Below are 19,766 nucleotides of genomic sequence, written 5' to 3' on the forward strand. Positions count from 1 at the left end.
GAATGACATGCGTCTTTCAAACGTTTTTTCATTACCCTTTTTGGGATTTTTATTTGACACTTTTGACAATTATGTTCTCAATAATTTACGATTTTTCGCCCTAAACGGACGTGTATTGATGCGCTCCGTAGAAACTTTCTTTAAAAAACAAAAATAAAAATAAACAAATACCAATAAAGGTACCAGCAAGCAAGCAGGCAGCGAAGAATAACATAACGCATGGTGAGAATGTACCATTAAAAAAAGGCCAGTCTGTGCAAACTGGCATTGATCGCTACGTTAATATAAAAAGGAAATTAAGTCCTTCAAAGGCAGCGGTCAATCCTAAAAAATTTCAAGTCGGCACACCAAATATGAATAAAACGTGAGTTTTAAATGGCAATAGATTTGCCTTACTAAGCAAGAGTTCAGACGACGTTGCGAAGGGTACCACCACAGTCGTTAATGCCAAACCCCCTCCAATTTATTTGCGTGAGCGTAGCGTGAAAAAAGTTTCATGGAAATCGTTAAATTTTTGTCAAATAAAAACAAAAATTATTATTCGTATCAACTGAAGAGCTCTAATGGCCTGAAGGGTATAGATGCCGTCGATTCTAGTGAAGTCAAAGAAGCATTGGAAGAATGCGGTTTTGGAATTAAAACAGTTGTAAATGTATTTAATAGAAACAAAGTACCACAGCCAATGTTTAAAATTGAATTGATGCCGAATTCGAATCAACTTTAAAAAAAAAACAAGTAAGGAAGGGCTAAGTTCGGGTGTCACCGAACATTTTATACTCTCGCATGATAAAGTGATAATCGAGATTTCATTATACGTCATTTACATATTTTTCAAATACCGTATTTGTGCAAAGTTTTATTCTGCTATCATCATTGGTTCCTAATGTGTATACATATTATACAGAGAAGGCATCAGATGGAATTCAAAATAGCGTTTTATTGGAAGAAAGCGTGGTTGTGAACCGATTTCACCCATATTTGGTACATGTCATCAGGGTGTTCAGAAAATATTACATACCGAATTTAATTGAGATCGGTCGAGTAGTTCCCGAGATATGGTTTTTGGTCCATAAGTGGGCGACGCCACGCTCATTTTCAATTAAAAAAAAACCCTGGGTGCAGCTTCCTTCTGCCATTTCTTCCGTAAAATTTAGTGTTTCTGACGTTTTTTGTTAGTCGGTTAACGCTCTTTTAGTGATTTTCAACATAATCTTTGTATGGGAGGTGGGCGTGGTTATTATCCGATTTCTTCCATTTTTGAACTGTATATGGAAATACCTGAAGGAAACGCAGTCTCTTGTAATTTTGTTCCAAGCATTTTATATCTCTTAAAATTCAGTCTTGTCCCAGTACCTTTAGTTGACCATATTGTTTGAAAATATTACAATACTCTGCTTTATTGGTTATAACCTCTTTATTCCTAATTTCTTTCTGCAACCAAAAACCCGGTCAGCTGAGAGAAACTATGTTACCTCGCAGAAAAAAATAGTGTTATGTCTGGTAATCCTTCTCGTTTTCGTGCTCTTGCAAATTTTTTGTAATATATCATCAAATCTTTATTGTGAAGTTACTTGGATTAAGTGATCTGTTAAGATAAGTATCAGTTATTGAAGCAATTTACTTTAATTGTATTTTGGCTAATTCTATTTTACTTCACAGTATTTTTCAATTTGTTTTTGTTGCTACATTTTTAAACAGTGCAATTTTTAGTTCCAATTTATATTGCTTAAATTTCTTTTTTGTTTTTATTCGTTGTCCATTTTTGTTCACAACTGTTTGCGAGTTTTTATTTTTCGTGTGTCACATTGCATCTCAAACTGCTCGCTGCATTGGTTGTGACCTTATAACCATAACCAATTCTTCTTATTGAACTTGGCTTTTATAAACATTTTTGTAATTGCTCATTTTACTTTTATTATTTAATTTTTTTTCTATTTTTATTTAATTTTTTTTGTCATAATGACTTGCGATTTCCGACTTGTACTGTGAAAGGTGGGTCGGAACACTTTTTGTCTTGCTGGCTTGACATACATTTGTCAGTTACAATCGTGCTTTAAATACAAACCGACGGGTTGTCCGGATTGTACTGTACGCTACTGTATATGCAGCATGCTTCTTTTCGGGGTTTGTCCGGAAAGTAACTGGACTAAATTTCTTCCGCCGCGATTCGATCATAGTATAAACCTACAAATAACAAAAGAATCAGCTGTTTTCCAAGAATTTTTCACAGCTGAGATCACCTGATCGAAATCTGCCTTTTTTAGGCACAGGGATGTAATTAAAAGAAATGTAGTAGATCAACTTTTTTGTGAAAAAGTATTTGTAACGGAAAACATTAATGAAAACTTTCAAGAATATTTTTGAAACAAAAGTTTATTGCATATTTATTGCTCTTCCTCATCACCTCTGAGGTTGCAATGTAGGCGAGCTACCGATCTTTTTTGCGTGTTCGGTTCACCAGGAGGCCTACTTTTACCCTTTTTATATATACAGTTTTAAATCAATCTACTTATTATAAAAAATATGACTAGACAAAAATAAATATATAAGATCAGGTACAATTCATGAATATTAATTACATTAAAAATATAACATTGGCAATATATGTCAAAACAATCAACTGGAATTATTTAAACAAAAACTAAAATAAATATAAAAAATCGGATACATAGTTTTTACACAAATATTATATAAATATTTTTTTATAAAATTGGAAACATTTAAAAATATATTATTACAATAACTAATATTTTGGACAAAACTGATTAAATTTAATATTTAGGAATTTAAATAACGGAAAAATACTTGAATATTTTATAAAAATATTTTTAAAGTTAAAAATTTTAAAACCTAACACGGCAACACACTATAGCAGATTTGAGGAATTTTAACGTTTCAGTAGTAGAATATTTGGGGGCAACCCGAACCAAGTGCCTAATTTGTAGTAGAATATTTAGGGGCAACCCGTACCAAGTGCCTAATTTGTAGTAGACTTTTGCGTATGGGTCAGTGAAAAATGAAGGATTGGTTACTTGTATACAATGGATTCGATAGATGGCGTTCATACCTAACGAACAAGCGTTTGGTCAGTTGTCTCCGAGCACAGGTGCGCGATTAAACTCTGAGTGGAACTCGGTAAATCTGCCACAGTGACATTTGATATCATCCAGCAGGCTTACCCAGACATTGCTTTAGCAAGAAGAGGTGTGTTTTGGTGGCACCAGGTTTTTTTGGAGGGCCGGGAAGAGGTCGCTGATGAACGAGCAAATCCAAAGTGAAAACGATGCTCATTGCCTTTTTGGTCATAAAAGGCATCGTCCACCATGAATTTGTTCCTCTCCTGGTCAATCCATCAACGCCAAATTTTACGTGGAAGTTCTCAAACGACTCAAACGAAGAGTCACCACGAACAGATACCTATCCAAGGCCATCCCCTCCCGGACTTTTTATGTTTCCTTGACTGAAAAGGCCGATGAAAAGCAAGCATTTTGAGACGACAGAGGGGATCCAAACAGCATGCACTTCGGCTCTCAAGGCTAATCCGGAGTATACCTTCCGTGACGCTTTCAAAGCTGGAAAATCGCGAGCCTATTTTGAAAGTTTTTAAAGAATTTTAACGATTGGTTCAATATTTTTTTTTTAAATCGCCTCAGCTCTATTAGTTTCCGGACCAACCCCTATAATAAATATTGTTTTCTTCATGACCTTTGTTTTCGATTCAACTTTGCGAAAACTAATTTTAAGAAGATTAATTGCGAACTTTCTAAAGTAACTTGGCATTGATTACAGTGGCAAAATTGAATTTTGTGTCTCCCATTTCAATGAAATTATTTTAAATACATTTGAAAGATATGTTCCGAGATGTGTTGTTATTCAAAGAATAAGTGCTAATTTGTAGTTTTCGAAAGAGTTATGTAAATTAAAAAATAGAAAATCTCGTACTTTTAAACGTAAAAAGAATTTGTTTAGTGTTTGACTATTCAAAATATTCTAAATTGCGTCGACAATTTGCTTACGAAATATGTTATAATAATTAAATAAACAAAGTAAAAATAATATTAGACGTAATCCAAAATTGTTCTATGGTTTCGTCATCTCCAAACGCAAGATTTCTAATTTTCCGTCCGCAATGAAATGATTATTGAATTATTTAGTTCTAATTACTTTTCAAACTCTCCAAAAAATGTTCCCGCATCAGCGCAAGTTATGTCCGATTTTTGTAATTAATGCACCTACCATTTCCGAAGTGGACATCTTGTGTGTATCAGATAAATATAAAGATACTAGAGGACCCGTCCACGCTTCACTGTGGCTGATACATAGATAATACTACTACTACCATCTAAGTATATGATTTCTATTAGCTGGATTATAACTATTAGTTAATGAGATATAGCATTTTTGTGAAGCAACTTGTGTTAGTTTATAAAAAAATGGATCACAAAGCATTTCGTGTGTTAATAAAGCATTGTTTTTCGGGGGAAAATACTGTTGAATTTGGGCTCAGGGAAATCCATCGTTGATAAGATATTTGCTAAGCTGTAAACAGGCGAAATGAACACTGAGGACAATGATGCTCTAACGAGGCGAAAGCTCTGTGGAAAGTGGGTGCCTCGAAAGTTCATAATCCAACAAAAACAGCGAATAACTGATTCTGAGACGTGGTTGAGTGCCTTCCCACCAATTTTCAGTCCAGTTATAAATGGTGTAACTAACACAACATTATTTTTCTTATATAGATGTAAGGTTTTTTTATTGTTTTTGGTATTTTTTTTTTTTTGAAGAAATGTAATTCTCAGATGATTTCTACAAACATGAATTTTTAACAAATACTTATAATTTGAAATATGAAATATAATTTTTGTTTTTATGAGTTGTATTGGACTCTAATATAAAGAAATGAAAAGTAGCCTATGTCCATACCCTGGTTCTAAGCTTCGTCCCAACCAATTTTCAGCCAAATCGGTTCAGCCGTTCTTGAGTTATAAATGGTGTAACTATCAACAACTTTCTTTTATATATATAGATGTGAGGTTTTTTTTAATGTTTTTGGTGTTTTTTTTTTGAAGAAATGTAATTCTCAGATGATTTCTACAAACATGAATTTTTAACAATTGCTTATGATTTGAAATAAAATTTTTGTTTTGATGAGTTGTATTGGACTCTAATATAAAAAAATGAAAAGTAGCCTATGTCCTTACACTGGTTCTAAGCTTCCTCCCCACCAATTTTCTGCCAAATCGGTTCAGCCGTTCTTGAGTTATAAATGGTGTAACTAACAACAACTTTCTTTTTTATATATACACATATATGATTCCCTTATGCTTTCTTAAAAATGAGTCAAATATACTCTAATATACCAACCTACATATATTTTAAACAAGGCCATCAACATGAAAAAAGTCATTTTTAATCCCTTTGCTTAAGAGTGGAATTAGATCATCAATTGAAAACTATAGGGGAATAGTAATAGTAAATTTCGTGTTCTCAACATCGTTTTCGTAAAGGGAAATTTACTGTAACTAATTTGTTAGAATTTATAACATCAACGGACTTTAGGGAGAATAAGCATACTGATGTTATATACACAGATTTTAGTAAAGCTTTTGATAAAATAAACCATTCAATTCTTTTGAATAAACTGGATCTTCTTGGTTTTCAACCAACATTTCTAAAATGGGATACTTCTTAACTTTATAATTGAACTCAACAAATCATATTTAACGATACCTTTTCTGACATAATCAATGTTCCTTCAGGCATTCATTAAATAGGCATCTTGGTTCAATTATGTTTTTGTTATTTTTGTTTTTATTTTTTGTTAGTAAACAGGACTTTTTGAATCTAGTGGGTGGCGCCATCTATATGTCGACTGGTGCGTTCTTCAATCTTTATCGATTGTCCAGTGACATTTCATTGATTGGAAGTGAAGTTATTGCGTTTTAAGTATTAGTATGTTTGTGTTATCGGTGCAAAAATGAGCTTCGAACAAAGAGCCAACATTAAATTTTGTTTTAAAATTGGTAAACATTTCACCGAAACGTTTCAATTAATGAAACAAGTTTATAGCGATGATTGCTTATCTCGTAGCAGAGTGGGCGAGTGGCTTCAACGTTTTCAAAGTGGTCGTGAGGGCATAATGGCGGCCAAACCGGTCAACGAGCTAAAACACTCGTTAAACATGCTTTTGGACCGTGCAAAAAACTGTATTGAAGCAGAAGGAGACTATTTTGAATAAAATAAATGGATTTTGCCGAAAAACCATTTGTTCTGTTTTATTTTTTAAAGTCCTGTTTACTTTGGAATGCACCTTGAGCATCTGTTATTAAGTATTCAAGAGTTTTAATATTTTTTAGTGAAAGACCTCAGTTGCAAGCAAACTTAAACAACCTAGTTTCATTGTGTGCTAGAACTGTTATGCAATTGAACCTTACAAAATGTAAAACCATGTGATTTTCCCGTAAACCTGTAAACCCTACTTTATAAGTAATACAAAACTTTAGATTGTAGCAAATATGCAGTTTTGTTGATCTGGGAGTAACTATAGACTTCAAACTCAATTTCGATCTTCATGCACCTTTCACGGTTTTTAAAGCTAAAGTCGCTCTTAGCTTTGTTAAACGTTGGTCTAAAGAATTTAGAGATCCGCTTACTACAAAAATTCTGTTTACATCTTTGCTGAGGCCTATATTAGAGTATGTTTCTGTGATTTGGAACCCCAGTTATCAAGTCCATTCGGGGAAGTTAGAGTCCGTTCAAAAACAATTTTTACTGTTTGCCTTAAATCATTTTCATTGGGATTCCAGGTTAAATCTCCATCCATATACTAACCGTTCAAAACTTATAAATCTCCCGACACTCGCTAGCCGTAGGGAGATGCTTGGTATAATATTTCTTGTAAAACTCATGAATGGGTCAGTGTGTAGTTCATCTCTGTTGTCTGATATTAATTTAAACGTTCCCGCTCGCCCTACCAGTTTAGACCTTTACTTTTTAAATTTCTAAAAAAAAAATTTGAGTTACACGAACCATTCCGCATATATGGCACGATTTCAATTCTTATTCCACCACATTTGATCTAACAGACTCAATCTTTACCATTAAAAAAAAACTATTTTATCCACTCTTAACAAGTAACATTTAAAATAATAAACTAAATTTAATCTAATTCTTAGTTTTGGCTGTTAAAATTTTTGTTTCTGTAGCTGAGCAGCTTAAGATCGCAACGCTTAAAATTATCTTACCTTTTATGACTCGGCTAATTCCGCTCATTTGCCGAATGCACCCCTCCCGTCGGTTGGCGGGTATTATTATTATTGGGTATTATTATTATTATTATGTTTTGAAGATGTGGTGGAGGTCATTTAAAAAGTAGAAATTCAGCACGTGAATGATGTGGCTGTTTTCATTCTGCTCACAACACCCATCAAAGAATAATCTCAGATAGAGTCAATTACTTGAAATAATTGTAAACTGCAGACTCTACTTCAGTGGAGCCTCTTGCCGATTGTGACTAATCCCAAGTGTAGTACACTTCTAGAATCTAATCAGAACATGCAAAAGTGCTATTTGGCTATTGATTTTTCAAAAGTGCGTAAAAGCACTAGTTTACGTATTTCAATTCTGTCACACGTAACTGTTTCTTAGCATTTTTATATTATTATACTCTTGCAACTTGTTGCTATAGAGTATAAAAGTTTTGTTCATCTAACGGTTGTACGTATCACCCAAAACTAATCGAAATACATATAGGGTTATATATATATAAATAATCAGGGTGACGAGAAAAGTTGAAATCCGGTCGACTGTCTATCTTTCCGTCCGTCCGTGCAAGCTGTAACTTAAGTAAAAATGGAGATATATTGATGACACTTGGTATGTGGCTTCCTTAGTAGAAAAAAAATTCGAGTTCATAGATAGACGTAATCGGATCATTGCTACGCCCACAAATTGCCATTAACCAGATATACATATGCTTATAAAGTTCCATAAATAAACACTAAAATATGTATGTTCATACCAAATGAACACATCCCTGCATTGTCCTCCTAACTCGTCTAAATACGAATTAGAGGACAATGCAATAAACACCCAACAGCGCCAACATAACAGCGATTTACCCAACAAAACAAAAAGACACAATAAACCGAATCACCACAGTGAACGGAACGGACAAACAGGCGCCTAATCAGCAGCAACAACAACAACAACAACAACAACCACCAGCAGTATTAGCAGCAATAACAGCAGCAGAATCTTTGAAGATCAACGCGGGAATTAGTAACCACATCAGGTTTTATTTAAAGTTTACAATTGTATATATACTCGTATTTGTAAATAACCCCTTTATAATACCCACACAATTGTATTTATTAAAACACACATACATATTTTACACACCCTCAAATATATATACAAATTTGAATTGTTAATTATCCGAGATCTAATAGTTTTTATTTTATTTGGCATACTGGCAAACACAAGTCGATCACCCCGACAATTTGGTCCTTCGAGCCGGATATTCTGCCTTTTAAAATAAACCCACTCCAATAATCATCGTTTGGATCAACAAATTTGCACCCACCCAATTAATCATCGTTTGGAACATCAGATTCATACAAATTCACCAACCCAATCAACAATATTTTGGATCCTGCGGATTAAAATTTACCCACCCAATCAACTGCACAGCAAAAACAAATACGTGGAAAAAAAATTGTAAGTACCCAAATTCAAATTTATTAAAAAATAATAAAATAAATTAGTGCAAAACGGAATAAAACGGCAAAGTGAAACAAGAACAAAATTAATATTCTATTCCAAAGTAAATCTTTTACTTAACCGGTATTAATCACAAAGTATTTGCAAACTTTGTTATTGCCATATTCCGCTTTGCACTTTACCCGTTCATATACAAACAAACACATATAATTTTTGAGAGCCAAGTAGATCTCGAGCTTTCAATCTAAACGGACTTGTTTTCATGCGTTCCGTAGAAACTTTCGCAAAAAACAAAAATAAAAATAAAACCAAATAAACAAATATTAAAAAAAAGTGCATTAAGTGCAAGCGTTAGCCAATAACGCCGAAAGTACAAATGAAAACATAAAAAATCATAAATTGTTTACAAACAATAAACATAATAAAATAACAAATAATAAGTGGGAAATAAAACAAACAAAAATACAAAAGCATGAGCGCAGCGCAGCCCCACCAACAAGGCCATAGGCATTCTCTGAATGCCTACTTCAGCTTTGTCGAGCCTGCGAGTTCAGCTCCTACCAACAAACAAGGCAACGGTGAGAAGGATGAGTCATCGCAGCGATCAACTGAGCAGCACCATAAGCAGAGCTTACAAAAAACAAAAGCAGAAGAGAACGGCAGTCAACAACGACCAGCAGCAAACGTGATCACACCAACAACTAAGCAGGTACCAGCAAGTACGCAGGCAGCGAAGAACAACATAAAGCAAGGTGAGAATGTACCAATAAAAAAGGCCAGTCTGTACAAACTGGCATTGACCGCTACATTAACATAAAAAGGAAATTAAGTCTTTCAAAGTCAGTGGTCAATCCTAAAAAATTTCAAGGCGGTACACCAATCAAGAATAAACCGGAGGTTTTAAATGGCAATCGGTTTGCCTTACTAAGCAATGGATCAGACGACGATGCGAAGGGTACCACCACAGTCGTTAATGCCAAACCACCTCCAATATATTTGCGCGAACGTAGCAGTAATGCTCTCGTTGCTGAATTAAGTAAAATTGTAGGTATAACAATTTTCCATATAGTGCCTTTGAAAAAGTGCCTTTGAAAAAGGCAATATAGATGAAACAAAAATTCAGTCCTACACTGAAAAAGTTTTATGGACATAGTTAAATTTTTGTCAAATAAAAACAAAAATTATTATTCGTATCAACTGAAGAGCTCTAAGGGCATAGTTGTTGTAATCAAGGGTATAGAGTCCGCCGTAGACTCTAGTGAAGTCAAAGAAGCATTGGAAGAATGTGGTTTTGGAACTAAAACAGTTGTAAATATATTTAATAGAAACAAAGTACCACAGCCGATGTTTAAAATTGAATTGTTGCCGAATTCGAATCAACTTAAAAAAAATGAGACCCATCCAATATATAATTTGAAATATTTGCTGCATCGTAGAGTAACTGTGGAAGAACCACATAAAAGAAACGGTCCGGTACAATGTACTAACTGCCAAGAATATGGGCATACTAAATCATACTGCACTCTACGCAGTGTTTGTGTGGTATGTGGTGATTTACATCCCACTTCTAAATGCACCCTTAAGAAAGAAGAATTAAATAAAAATGCAGCAATTGCGGAGGAAATCACACTGCTAACTACAGAGTTTGCCCTGTTTATAAAGATTTGAAATCGAAGTTGTCACAGGGCATTCAAGCACGTCGTAACCAAATGTTACAAACACCCGTAATGAAATTATAGCAACCTCAGAAAAAGTTCAAATCCTATTACTTCTAACAATAATAATATGCAAGGAAGCTATGCAAATGTGGTGAAAGGCAACACTGTGCAAATGCAACTGCCGCAAAATCCTCCAAATGGAGGTATTGAAACTATGATTATAAATCTTACACAGTGTATGACACAATTTATGTCTACCATGCAAAAACATGATCCAAGATTTAATAAAATCACAAAATCAAATGCTGCAAAATTTATTAAGTAAAAATGAGCTTACTAAATATCTGTATATGGAATGCTAATGGTGTTAACCAACATAAATTAGAGATTATCAGATTTTTGTCTGAAAAGAATATATGTAGATGTAATGCTTATTTAAGAAACTCATCTAACAAATAAAAATAATTTCAATATATCGGGATTTAGACTATATGTTACAAATCATCCGGATGGAAAAGCGCATGGTGGCACGGCAGTGTTGATTAGAAATTGTTTAAGCCACTATGCTCTAGAATCTCATGCTACACCACAGTTACAAGCTACAACAATATCACTAAAAATCGGGGTTGTGACTTAAACCTTACGGCTATATACTGTCCACCTCGTTTTAAAATTACAGAAATCGAATTTAAAGACTTTTTGGAACACTAGGTCAAAGATTTCTAGCAGGTGGAGATTACAACGCAAAACACACGTACTGGGGCTCACGTCTTATTAATCCGAAAGGACGACAGCTGTATCAAACTGTTATAAATAGGCACAATAACCTTGAAATAATATCTCCTGGTAAGCCGACATATTGGCCTAGTGATCGTAAGAAAATACCAGATTTAATTGATTTTGCTGTAATCAAAAATATAGATAAATCGCACATAACAGCTGATACATGTACTGATCTATCTTCTGATCACTCTCCTGTACTAATAAAGTTATGTGAACAGCCCATATTTGTTAATCCAAAAGTGGGTCTAACTTCTTATAAAACGAATTGGCTAAAATATAAAAAATACGCCAGTAGCCACATTAATATTGAGTACAAAATAAATACAGGAAGAGATATTGACGAAAAGCATAAGAGAAGTGAATGATGTAATAACCAGCGCAGCTGTCTTAGCAACACCAAACAAAACCTATAATCCGCTTGGTTTCAGAAAAATCTCTAACAAAGAAATAGAAATGCTTGTAAATGAAAAAAGGCGTGCAAGACGTGAATGGCAGATAAATCGCTCCCCTTCCACTCAGCTTCAATTGAAAGCTGCTGTACGTAAATTAAAAAAAGCGCTCAAACGTGAGGAAGAATTGAACACCGAAATGTATATAAAGAAGCTGTGTCCAAATTCAAACAAGCCAAATTCCCTAAAAGTCCATGAAGCCACCAACTGACTCCCACATGCCTATACGGGACTTGGGTGGAAATTGGGCTCGAAGTGACGAGGAAAAGGCTAATTGCTTTGCAAACCACCTAGAAAAGGTATTTCAACCCAATTTGCCAAAGAACAACTTTAAGCTGTCAATCTTACCCAACACAGCTAAAGAGTTTACCTTGTGAAATTATTGGTATCATCAAAGAACTTAATCCAAAAAAGTCGCCGGGACATGATAAAATTTCCCCAAAAATGCTAATTGAGTTACCAATTATTGCTGTAGAGGTGCTATCTTTGCTCTTCAATGCAATTCTTAGTTTCGGATACTATCCAATTTCATGGAGAAAGTCGCAGATTATCTTGATAGATAAACCTGGGAAAGACTTAACACAGCCGTCTTCATACAGACCAATCAGTCTTCTACCCTATCTTTCACAAGTATTTGAAAAAGTATTACTATCAAAGATGTCTCCTTTCTCCACGTAAATAATACAATACCCGTGCGTCAATTTGGATTTCGTCCGAAACATGGCACAATAGACCAAGTAAATAGAATTACTAAAGAAATAAAGAAAGCATTTGAGCACCGGAAGTTCTGTTCAGCAATATTTTTAGATGTAGCTCAGGCGTTTGATAAGGTGTGACATGAGGGCCTTTTGTATAAGATTAAAAAAATTCTACCTTTAGAATTGTATAGAGCATTGGAGTCTTATTTAAAAAATAAAAAAATTATGGTAAAAGTGGGGGATTTCATATCTGATGAACGACAGTTAAGGGCTGGTGTACCCCAGGGCAGTGTTTTAGGCCCAACACTATACATCCTATATACAGCAGATCTTCCAACAGCTAATAATGTATTAATTTCAACTTTTGCGGATGACACAGCTATAGTGGCCGTAACAAATGCCACATTTTAGCATCACTAATATTAGCGAAGCATTTAAGTTCTGTCGAAGAATGGCTAACGAACTGGCGTATAAATGTGAATGAACAGAAGTGTAAGCATATTACATTTTCGCTAAGACCAAAGATGTGCCCGGCAGTAAAAATAACAATATTTTAGTACCCCAAGCGAACGAAGTAACATATCTTGGTATTCACCTAGATAGAAGGCTCACGTGGAGAAAACATATCTCTAGTAAAATAACATGTATGAAAAGTAGAGCTGCAAATTTAAATTGGCTTTTAAATAAAAACTCCAAACTTAGCCTAGACAACAAAGTGCTTTTATATAATGCGGTCATAAAGCCGATTGTATGGCATTCAACTGTGGGGTACGACCTGTGCAACTAATATTGATCTAATACAAAGGTTTCAATCAAAAATGCTTAGAACAATCACGTGTTCACCATGGTACATGCGTAACGAAAATATCCATAAAGACCTTGGTATTCCTATGGTAAAAAAATAAGTAGAAGACAGCAGAATTAAATATATATCTAAACTCCGAGATCACCCAAACCCTCTGGCTAATGCTTTGGTACATTCCTGCGATCAAACACGACTTAAAAGAAGAGATATGCCAGCGTACTAAGGAGCAACGTATCACCAAAACAGCTCAATCACTTGCTTGAGTCTGTCTAGTTTTTAAATAGATTTAAGATTTTATTACTTATTGTTGGGCTTTAATAAAAAGCAGATACAATAAATAAAATAATTTTGGAAACAAAAAAAAAAAAAGTAGCGCTGCCTTGGCACCGACTTGTACCCACACGTATATATGTTTATTGCTTTACCCGCTCTACTAACAACGAACTAACGTTGACTGCAAGTGCAGTGTAAGCAAACAAAAAACAGACCCGGTAGGAAATGTTTCAAAAGACCCATTAGGAAATTTTTCGTTCGTCGGAACTTCATTCATTATATTTTGCGGTTCAAAATATACACAGCAAACAAGAAAATAAAGTCGTGTCTTATTAACTTATTCAAATTCAAACTTAAATAAAGAAATATTTTTTCAAATTAATTATTTGTTTTATTTCACTTTAATTCGTCGTCGCTAACCCGGTTAAGTGATTTTTTTTAATAATAATGGAAGAGTTTAAATTTTGTATTTCCGATTTGTTCGAATACATTGAGGAACATTACGACACCCAACCCGAAGATGAGTCAATTTATACCCTGGAAATAAAAAGGATTGAACTCAACGCGATATATGACAAGGCAAACAAATCGTACGATGCCTTTCGTAGAACCCCACAAAAACCCGGTGAAACTATTAATTTTGCAAAAATCAAAGAAAAGTTTAAAAAAGGTCATCAATTGTATTTGAAATGTTTAGGATCCATCAATCAAGCTATTGATGATCTCAAGACCCCACCCCCAATAATAAAGGAACGAGCTTCAGAGGAATATACATCGCGGGACATAGGACCCTCAATTCACATACCCCCTTGTGATACGGATATATTTTATGGAGATTTCGCTACCTGGCCTTCATTCCGAGATATGTTTACGGCTATATACGTAAACAATCACAAAATCAGCAACGTGGAAAAACTGTTCCATTTGATTCAAAAAACCCGAGGAGAAGCAAGAGCAATTGTTAAAAATGCACCCTTAACAAATGATGGTTTCCTGATGGCATGGAGAGACCTGGTATCCCAATACGAGAACAAACGAGTTCAGGTCAACGCGCAATTGAAGATTTTATTCAACTTACCACAAGCAACCCAAGAAAGTGGAAGCGCGATTAAACACCTTCAGAGGACCGTCAACAATTGTCTCACAAATCTGCACAACGTGTACATAGACACAAGCAGCTGGGACCCCATCTTAATATTCTTATGCGGTTTGAAACTACCCAAACGGAAAAATGTACTCGGGATCCTTCTAGCCCAAGAAACGGAATTCGGATGGATTTTATCCGGACCCACACCAGAAAAACCCTTATCACCCTCGATAATGTCATTTTTTAATAAGATGACCCCAGACAAGTTGCTCACACAATTTTGGGAAGTTGAAGAAGTTCCAAGGAAGCCTCTACCATCAACTTCAGATATAGTTTGTGAACAAATTTATAAAAATACGACCCACAGAAACTCAGATGGGCGCTATGTGGTAACGTTCCCCTTTAAAACCCCAGAAAACATAGAATTGGGCAACTCAAGACACATAGCTCTAGCTCAATTTCTAAGAAATGAAAAATCATTGTCGAGAAAACCCGAAATAAAAGCGGAATACGACAAGGTCATCAACGAGTATTTGGAACTCGGTCATATGACCAAAGTTGAATACGACCCTGCGGATAATACGAAAACGTATTATCTGCCACATCACGCAGTCATCAAACCGGATCGCATAACGACTCAACTGCGAGTGGTATTCAACGCATCATGCCCCACCTCGAACAGGAACAGCCTCAATGATGTACTATATACTGGACCCATTCTGCAAACAGACCTCGTAATCCTACGCAGATATCCAAAAAATGTATCGTCAAATACTCGTTGAAAGCAGATACACTCCGTTTCAAAGAATCTTATTTAGGAAATCCCCTAACGACCCTATAGAAGATTTTGAATTACAAACTGTTACGTTTGGCATTAACTGTGCTCCATTTTTAGCTATCCGTACCCTCCGCAAATTAGCGGATGATGTACAAGGAACCCACCCACTGGCAGCAGAGATACTTTGAAACGGAATGTATGTTGATGATGTACTTGCAGGAGCACATGACATACCAACAGCGATATTGGCACGAGATGAACTCACTTCATCTTTGAAGTCCGCAGGATTCGCTCTACGCAAATGGACCTCAAATGACCCAAAAGTTTTATCTGGAATCCCACAAGAACATCTATTGGATACCAACACACTCAGTTTACCAGAATCCAATAACACAAAAACACTAGGAATCAGATGGAATGCAAAAAAATATGCTTTCTTTTTTCTCATCAACCCTATTCAGGATAAAACGTCATATACTAAAAGAGAAGTACTATCGATCATAGCAAAATTGTTTGACCCAGCTGGTTGGCTCAGCCCTGTTGTAGTCACAACAGCAAAAATAATAATGCAACAGGATCTGGCTTGATAGGATCCGATTGGGATGAATGTCTGAAACCCTTAACCCTCCATCGATGGAAAATATCATATGGTAGGACTACGATTCCCTAAATCTCATTGAAATTCCTCGATGGACCCACTTTTCGACATCGGCGATCATCAATTTCATGGATTCTCTGACGCATCTGAAAAGGCCTACGCAGCAGCCCTATATATCAGTGTTTCTACAAACGCAAATACCTGGACAACCCTTTTGGTATCCAAGACTCGTGTGGCCCCAATAAAAACTATATCATTACCAAGGCTAGAACTTTGCGGAGCAGTTCTTCTGGCGAATCTCGTGGATGCAACACTACCCCAATTAAGTATAACCCAATACCGTACTCACCTTTGGACGGATTCCACAATTGTTCTTTCATGGCTTAGCAAACCCCCATGTACATGGACAACCTTTGTATCCCACCGAATTGCCACAATCGCAGAAAAGGTTGGAACCAAAAATTGACTCACGTCGAAAGTCAAGACAACCCAGCAGATCTAGCTACTCGCGGAAGCACACCTCTGGAAATGGTTAATAATAACCTCTGGTGGCACGGACCCCAATGGCTAACACTCGACCCAATACACTGGCCAGTTACCAAAAAATCAAGCGATACAACACTGGAACTCCGGCCAATCAAGACCTTCGTGAACACAACACAAGAGGATATCCTGGATAGATTCTCGTCCTTACCCAAAGCCATTCGAGTTGTAGCATATTTGTTACGATTCTGTTCGAATGCGTCACCCAATAAAACACAACAGTCATACACGACGTTGGAAATAACTCCAGAGGAGTTCAACACTACCCGCACGAAGCTAATTATTTTATCCCAAAAGAAGTATTTCCAAGAAGAGTATGAAGCCTTAACCCAGAAAACCAGCATACCCAAAAAAGTACAATTTTGACACTAAACCCTTTAATCGATCCCAAAGGAATAATGCGAGTTAACGGTCGGTTGAGCAATTCAGCGGCATTATCATACAACGAACGTTATCCGATTATATTACCCTATAGCAGTCGATTAGCCAAACTACTCACCCAATTTACCCATCTAATAACCCTTCATGGCGGCAACCAGCTAGTCTTACGACTTATGCGTTCGGGAATTCTGGATACCTGAAGCTGAAAACCCTCATCAAGTCTACAATTATTCATCAGTGCAAAACTTGCGTTTTGCACAAAAAGCGTAACACTACTCAGATTATGGCAGCACTACCCGCAGAACGTACCACCTTAACCCGTCCATTCGCAGCAACAGGAATCGATTTCGCCGGTCCCTATGACATAAAAATTACACCGGCAGAGCATGTCTGATCACAAAAGGTTATGTATGCGTATTTGTTTGTTTTGCAACCAAAGCAATACATCTAGAGCCAGTAAGTGATCTCACCACCAACGCATTCATGGCCGCATTCGCATCGTTTCTTTTCCAGGCGCGGATGTCCCGCCGATCTCTATTCGGACAATGGAACTAATTTCGTTGGAGCGTCTAAACTTTTAATTAAAGATCGGCGAGAATTCATGAAGTCATTGAAAACTCAATTAACAGCTAGTGAAGCACACCAAAACATCAACTGGCACTTTAATCCTCCAGGAGCTCCACACATGGGTGGACTCTGGGAAGCAGGAGTGAAAAGTTTAAAGAGCCACTTGAAAAGGTGTCTCAGAACCAGAAATTCACTTTCGAAGAACTAGCAACCCTTTTAACCCGAATCGAAAGTTGCTTGAATTCTCGCCCTTTAAGCCCATTAAGTGAAGACCCAACAAATTTAGAACCTTTAACTCCAGGTCATTTCTTAATAGGTACCCCTTTATTAATCCCAGCAGAACCTAACTTAGAAGATGCACATCTAAGCATCGCTCAAAGATGGCAGAAACTGAAGATACTCCATCAACACTTCTGCAAACGATGGAAAGAAGAATATTTGAAAGAACTCCACAAAAGATATAAGTGGAAATACCCTCAACGCAACATAGACGTAAACGATATGGTAGTTATACGTCAAGAAACTCTACCCCCAAATGAGTGGAAACTTGGTCGCATCGAAAAAACGTATCTCGGTGCAGACAACAAAACAAGAATAGTTGACATACGTACCTCTCAGGGAATAATTACACGCCCAATATCCAAAATAGTCACTTTACCAAATAATTAATCTTATTTCCTTATAGTGACATGGCCCCTCAAAGCAGTACGAAGTCCATTTGCAGCCGCCGATCCCTCAGCTCGACTCGTAGCATCAGCCCACTCTCCGACGAAGGAACCCTGGCAAGACGCCTGCATCGCTTTAAAGCGACCCTTTCCCCCATTCGAGAGGAGCGTGGAAATACGAATCGCACGGCCCGACGTACCATCAGCCGTTCCTCTAATAGAGAAGAACGAGGAAGTACCCATCGCACAGCCCGGCGTACTATCAGCCGTTCATCAAAGCGAACGCACAAACACGTCGCCTGTGGATTGTGTAAAAAAGACCATCGACTGGTAACGTGTTCAAAATTCACCATAATGAACATTAGCGAAAAGTTTGACGCAGTCGTTAAACATAAGTATTGCGTCAATTGCTTGGCCAGATCGCATTCCACCCAAAAGAGCACAAGTAAAAAACGATGTGCCACGTGTAACGGGGAACACCATTCAACCCTACATGGACACCCCAGATTGTTTTGCGAAGAGCAAAAGAAAACAGCAAAAGGCAAAAAGCGATTACACGGACAAGAGGATCTACCCACGTTACTGGCCAAGCCGACCCTTATCCCAACCGTCATGGTCAAAGTGAAACACGATGACAAATGGCACAAAATACGAGCCATAATAAACCCGACCATAAAAGTGACCATGATTGCGTCAGAACTGGTCCAGAGTCTGACGAAAACGTACCTCGACTCGTATCGTATATGTAAAGTCGTAATCGGATCACTAACTGATTCCGACTGGCACGCCGAAGTTAACTGCCTATTGACGCATGATTTACCGACCCGACCCTATAATCGTGACTTAAGTGGCGAAATCATTAAAAAGTTCGACCACTTAGTCCTAGCCGACCCTACATTTTGGAAAGACGACAAAATCATGTTGGAACTGGGAGCTGACATCTACCCAAGATTGATGAAACCCGGCTTATTCAACCCCGATAACAGCACCGTGATCGCACAAAACACCGCACTCGGTTGGACTTTAACCGGTGCTTGTGCGATTTAAAACCCAAGTATACCTCCAACCCGTTCATAACATTAGTCATTTACCCAATTCAAAATAGATCTAAAATCTTTTTATTCGCAGACACTGCAAGGCGGCCGGGATGTTCATACCAAATGAACACATCCCTGCATTGTCCTCCTAACTCGTCTAAATACGAATTAGAGGACAATGCAAAAAACACCCAACAGCGCCAACATAACAGCGAAGCACCCAACGAAACAAAAAGACACAATCAAACCAATCACCACAGTGAACGGAACGGACAAACAGGCGCCTAATCAGCAGCAACAACAACAACAACAACCACCAGCAGTATTAGCAGCAATAACAGCAGCAGAATCTTTGAAGATCAACGCGGGAATTGGTAACCACATCAGGTTTTATTTAAAGTTTACAATTGTACATATACTCGTATTTGTAAATAACCCCTTTATAATACCCACACAATTGTATTTATTAACACACACATACATATTTTACACACCCTCAAATATATGTACAAATTTGAATTGTTAATTATCCGAGATCTAATAGTTTTTATTTTATTTGGCATACTGGCAAACACAAGTCGATCACCCCGACAATGTATGTCCTAAACCACTTAAGCTACAATAACCAAATTTGTTGAGTACAAATCTTATTAGAACTTCTACCGACAGTGTGAAAATGGATGAAATCGGCGGAGTTGTGAAAATTGAACGATGGGTGTGGCA

General features: G+C 36.6%; 1 protein-coding gene across 1 annotated transcript; it reads left to right on the forward strand.

Annotated features, from left to right (window-relative positions):
- The first annotated feature begins 17,842 nt into the window (after window positions 1–17,842).
- Window positions 17,843–19,226, forward strand: LOC120780093. Its single transcript, XM_040112370.1, has 3 exons — window positions 17,843–17,907; window positions 18,027–19,060; window positions 19,135–19,226. Exons 1-2 carry the CDS (start codon window positions 17,843–17,845, stop codon window positions 19,051–19,053), a joined length of 1,092 nt encoding a protein of 363 aa, XP_039968304.1. The 3' UTR covers window positions 19,054–19,060; window positions 19,135–19,226.
- Window positions 19,227–19,766: the final 540 nt, after the last annotated feature.

This window comes from Bactrocera tryoni, unplaced genomic scaffold, assembly GCF_016617805.1.
Source record: "Bactrocera tryoni isolate S06 unplaced genomic scaffold, CSIRO_BtryS06_freeze2 scaffold_15, whole genome shotgun sequence".
Classification (NCBI taxonomy): Eukaryota; Metazoa; Arthropoda; class Insecta; order Diptera; family Tephritidae; genus Bactrocera; species Bactrocera tryoni.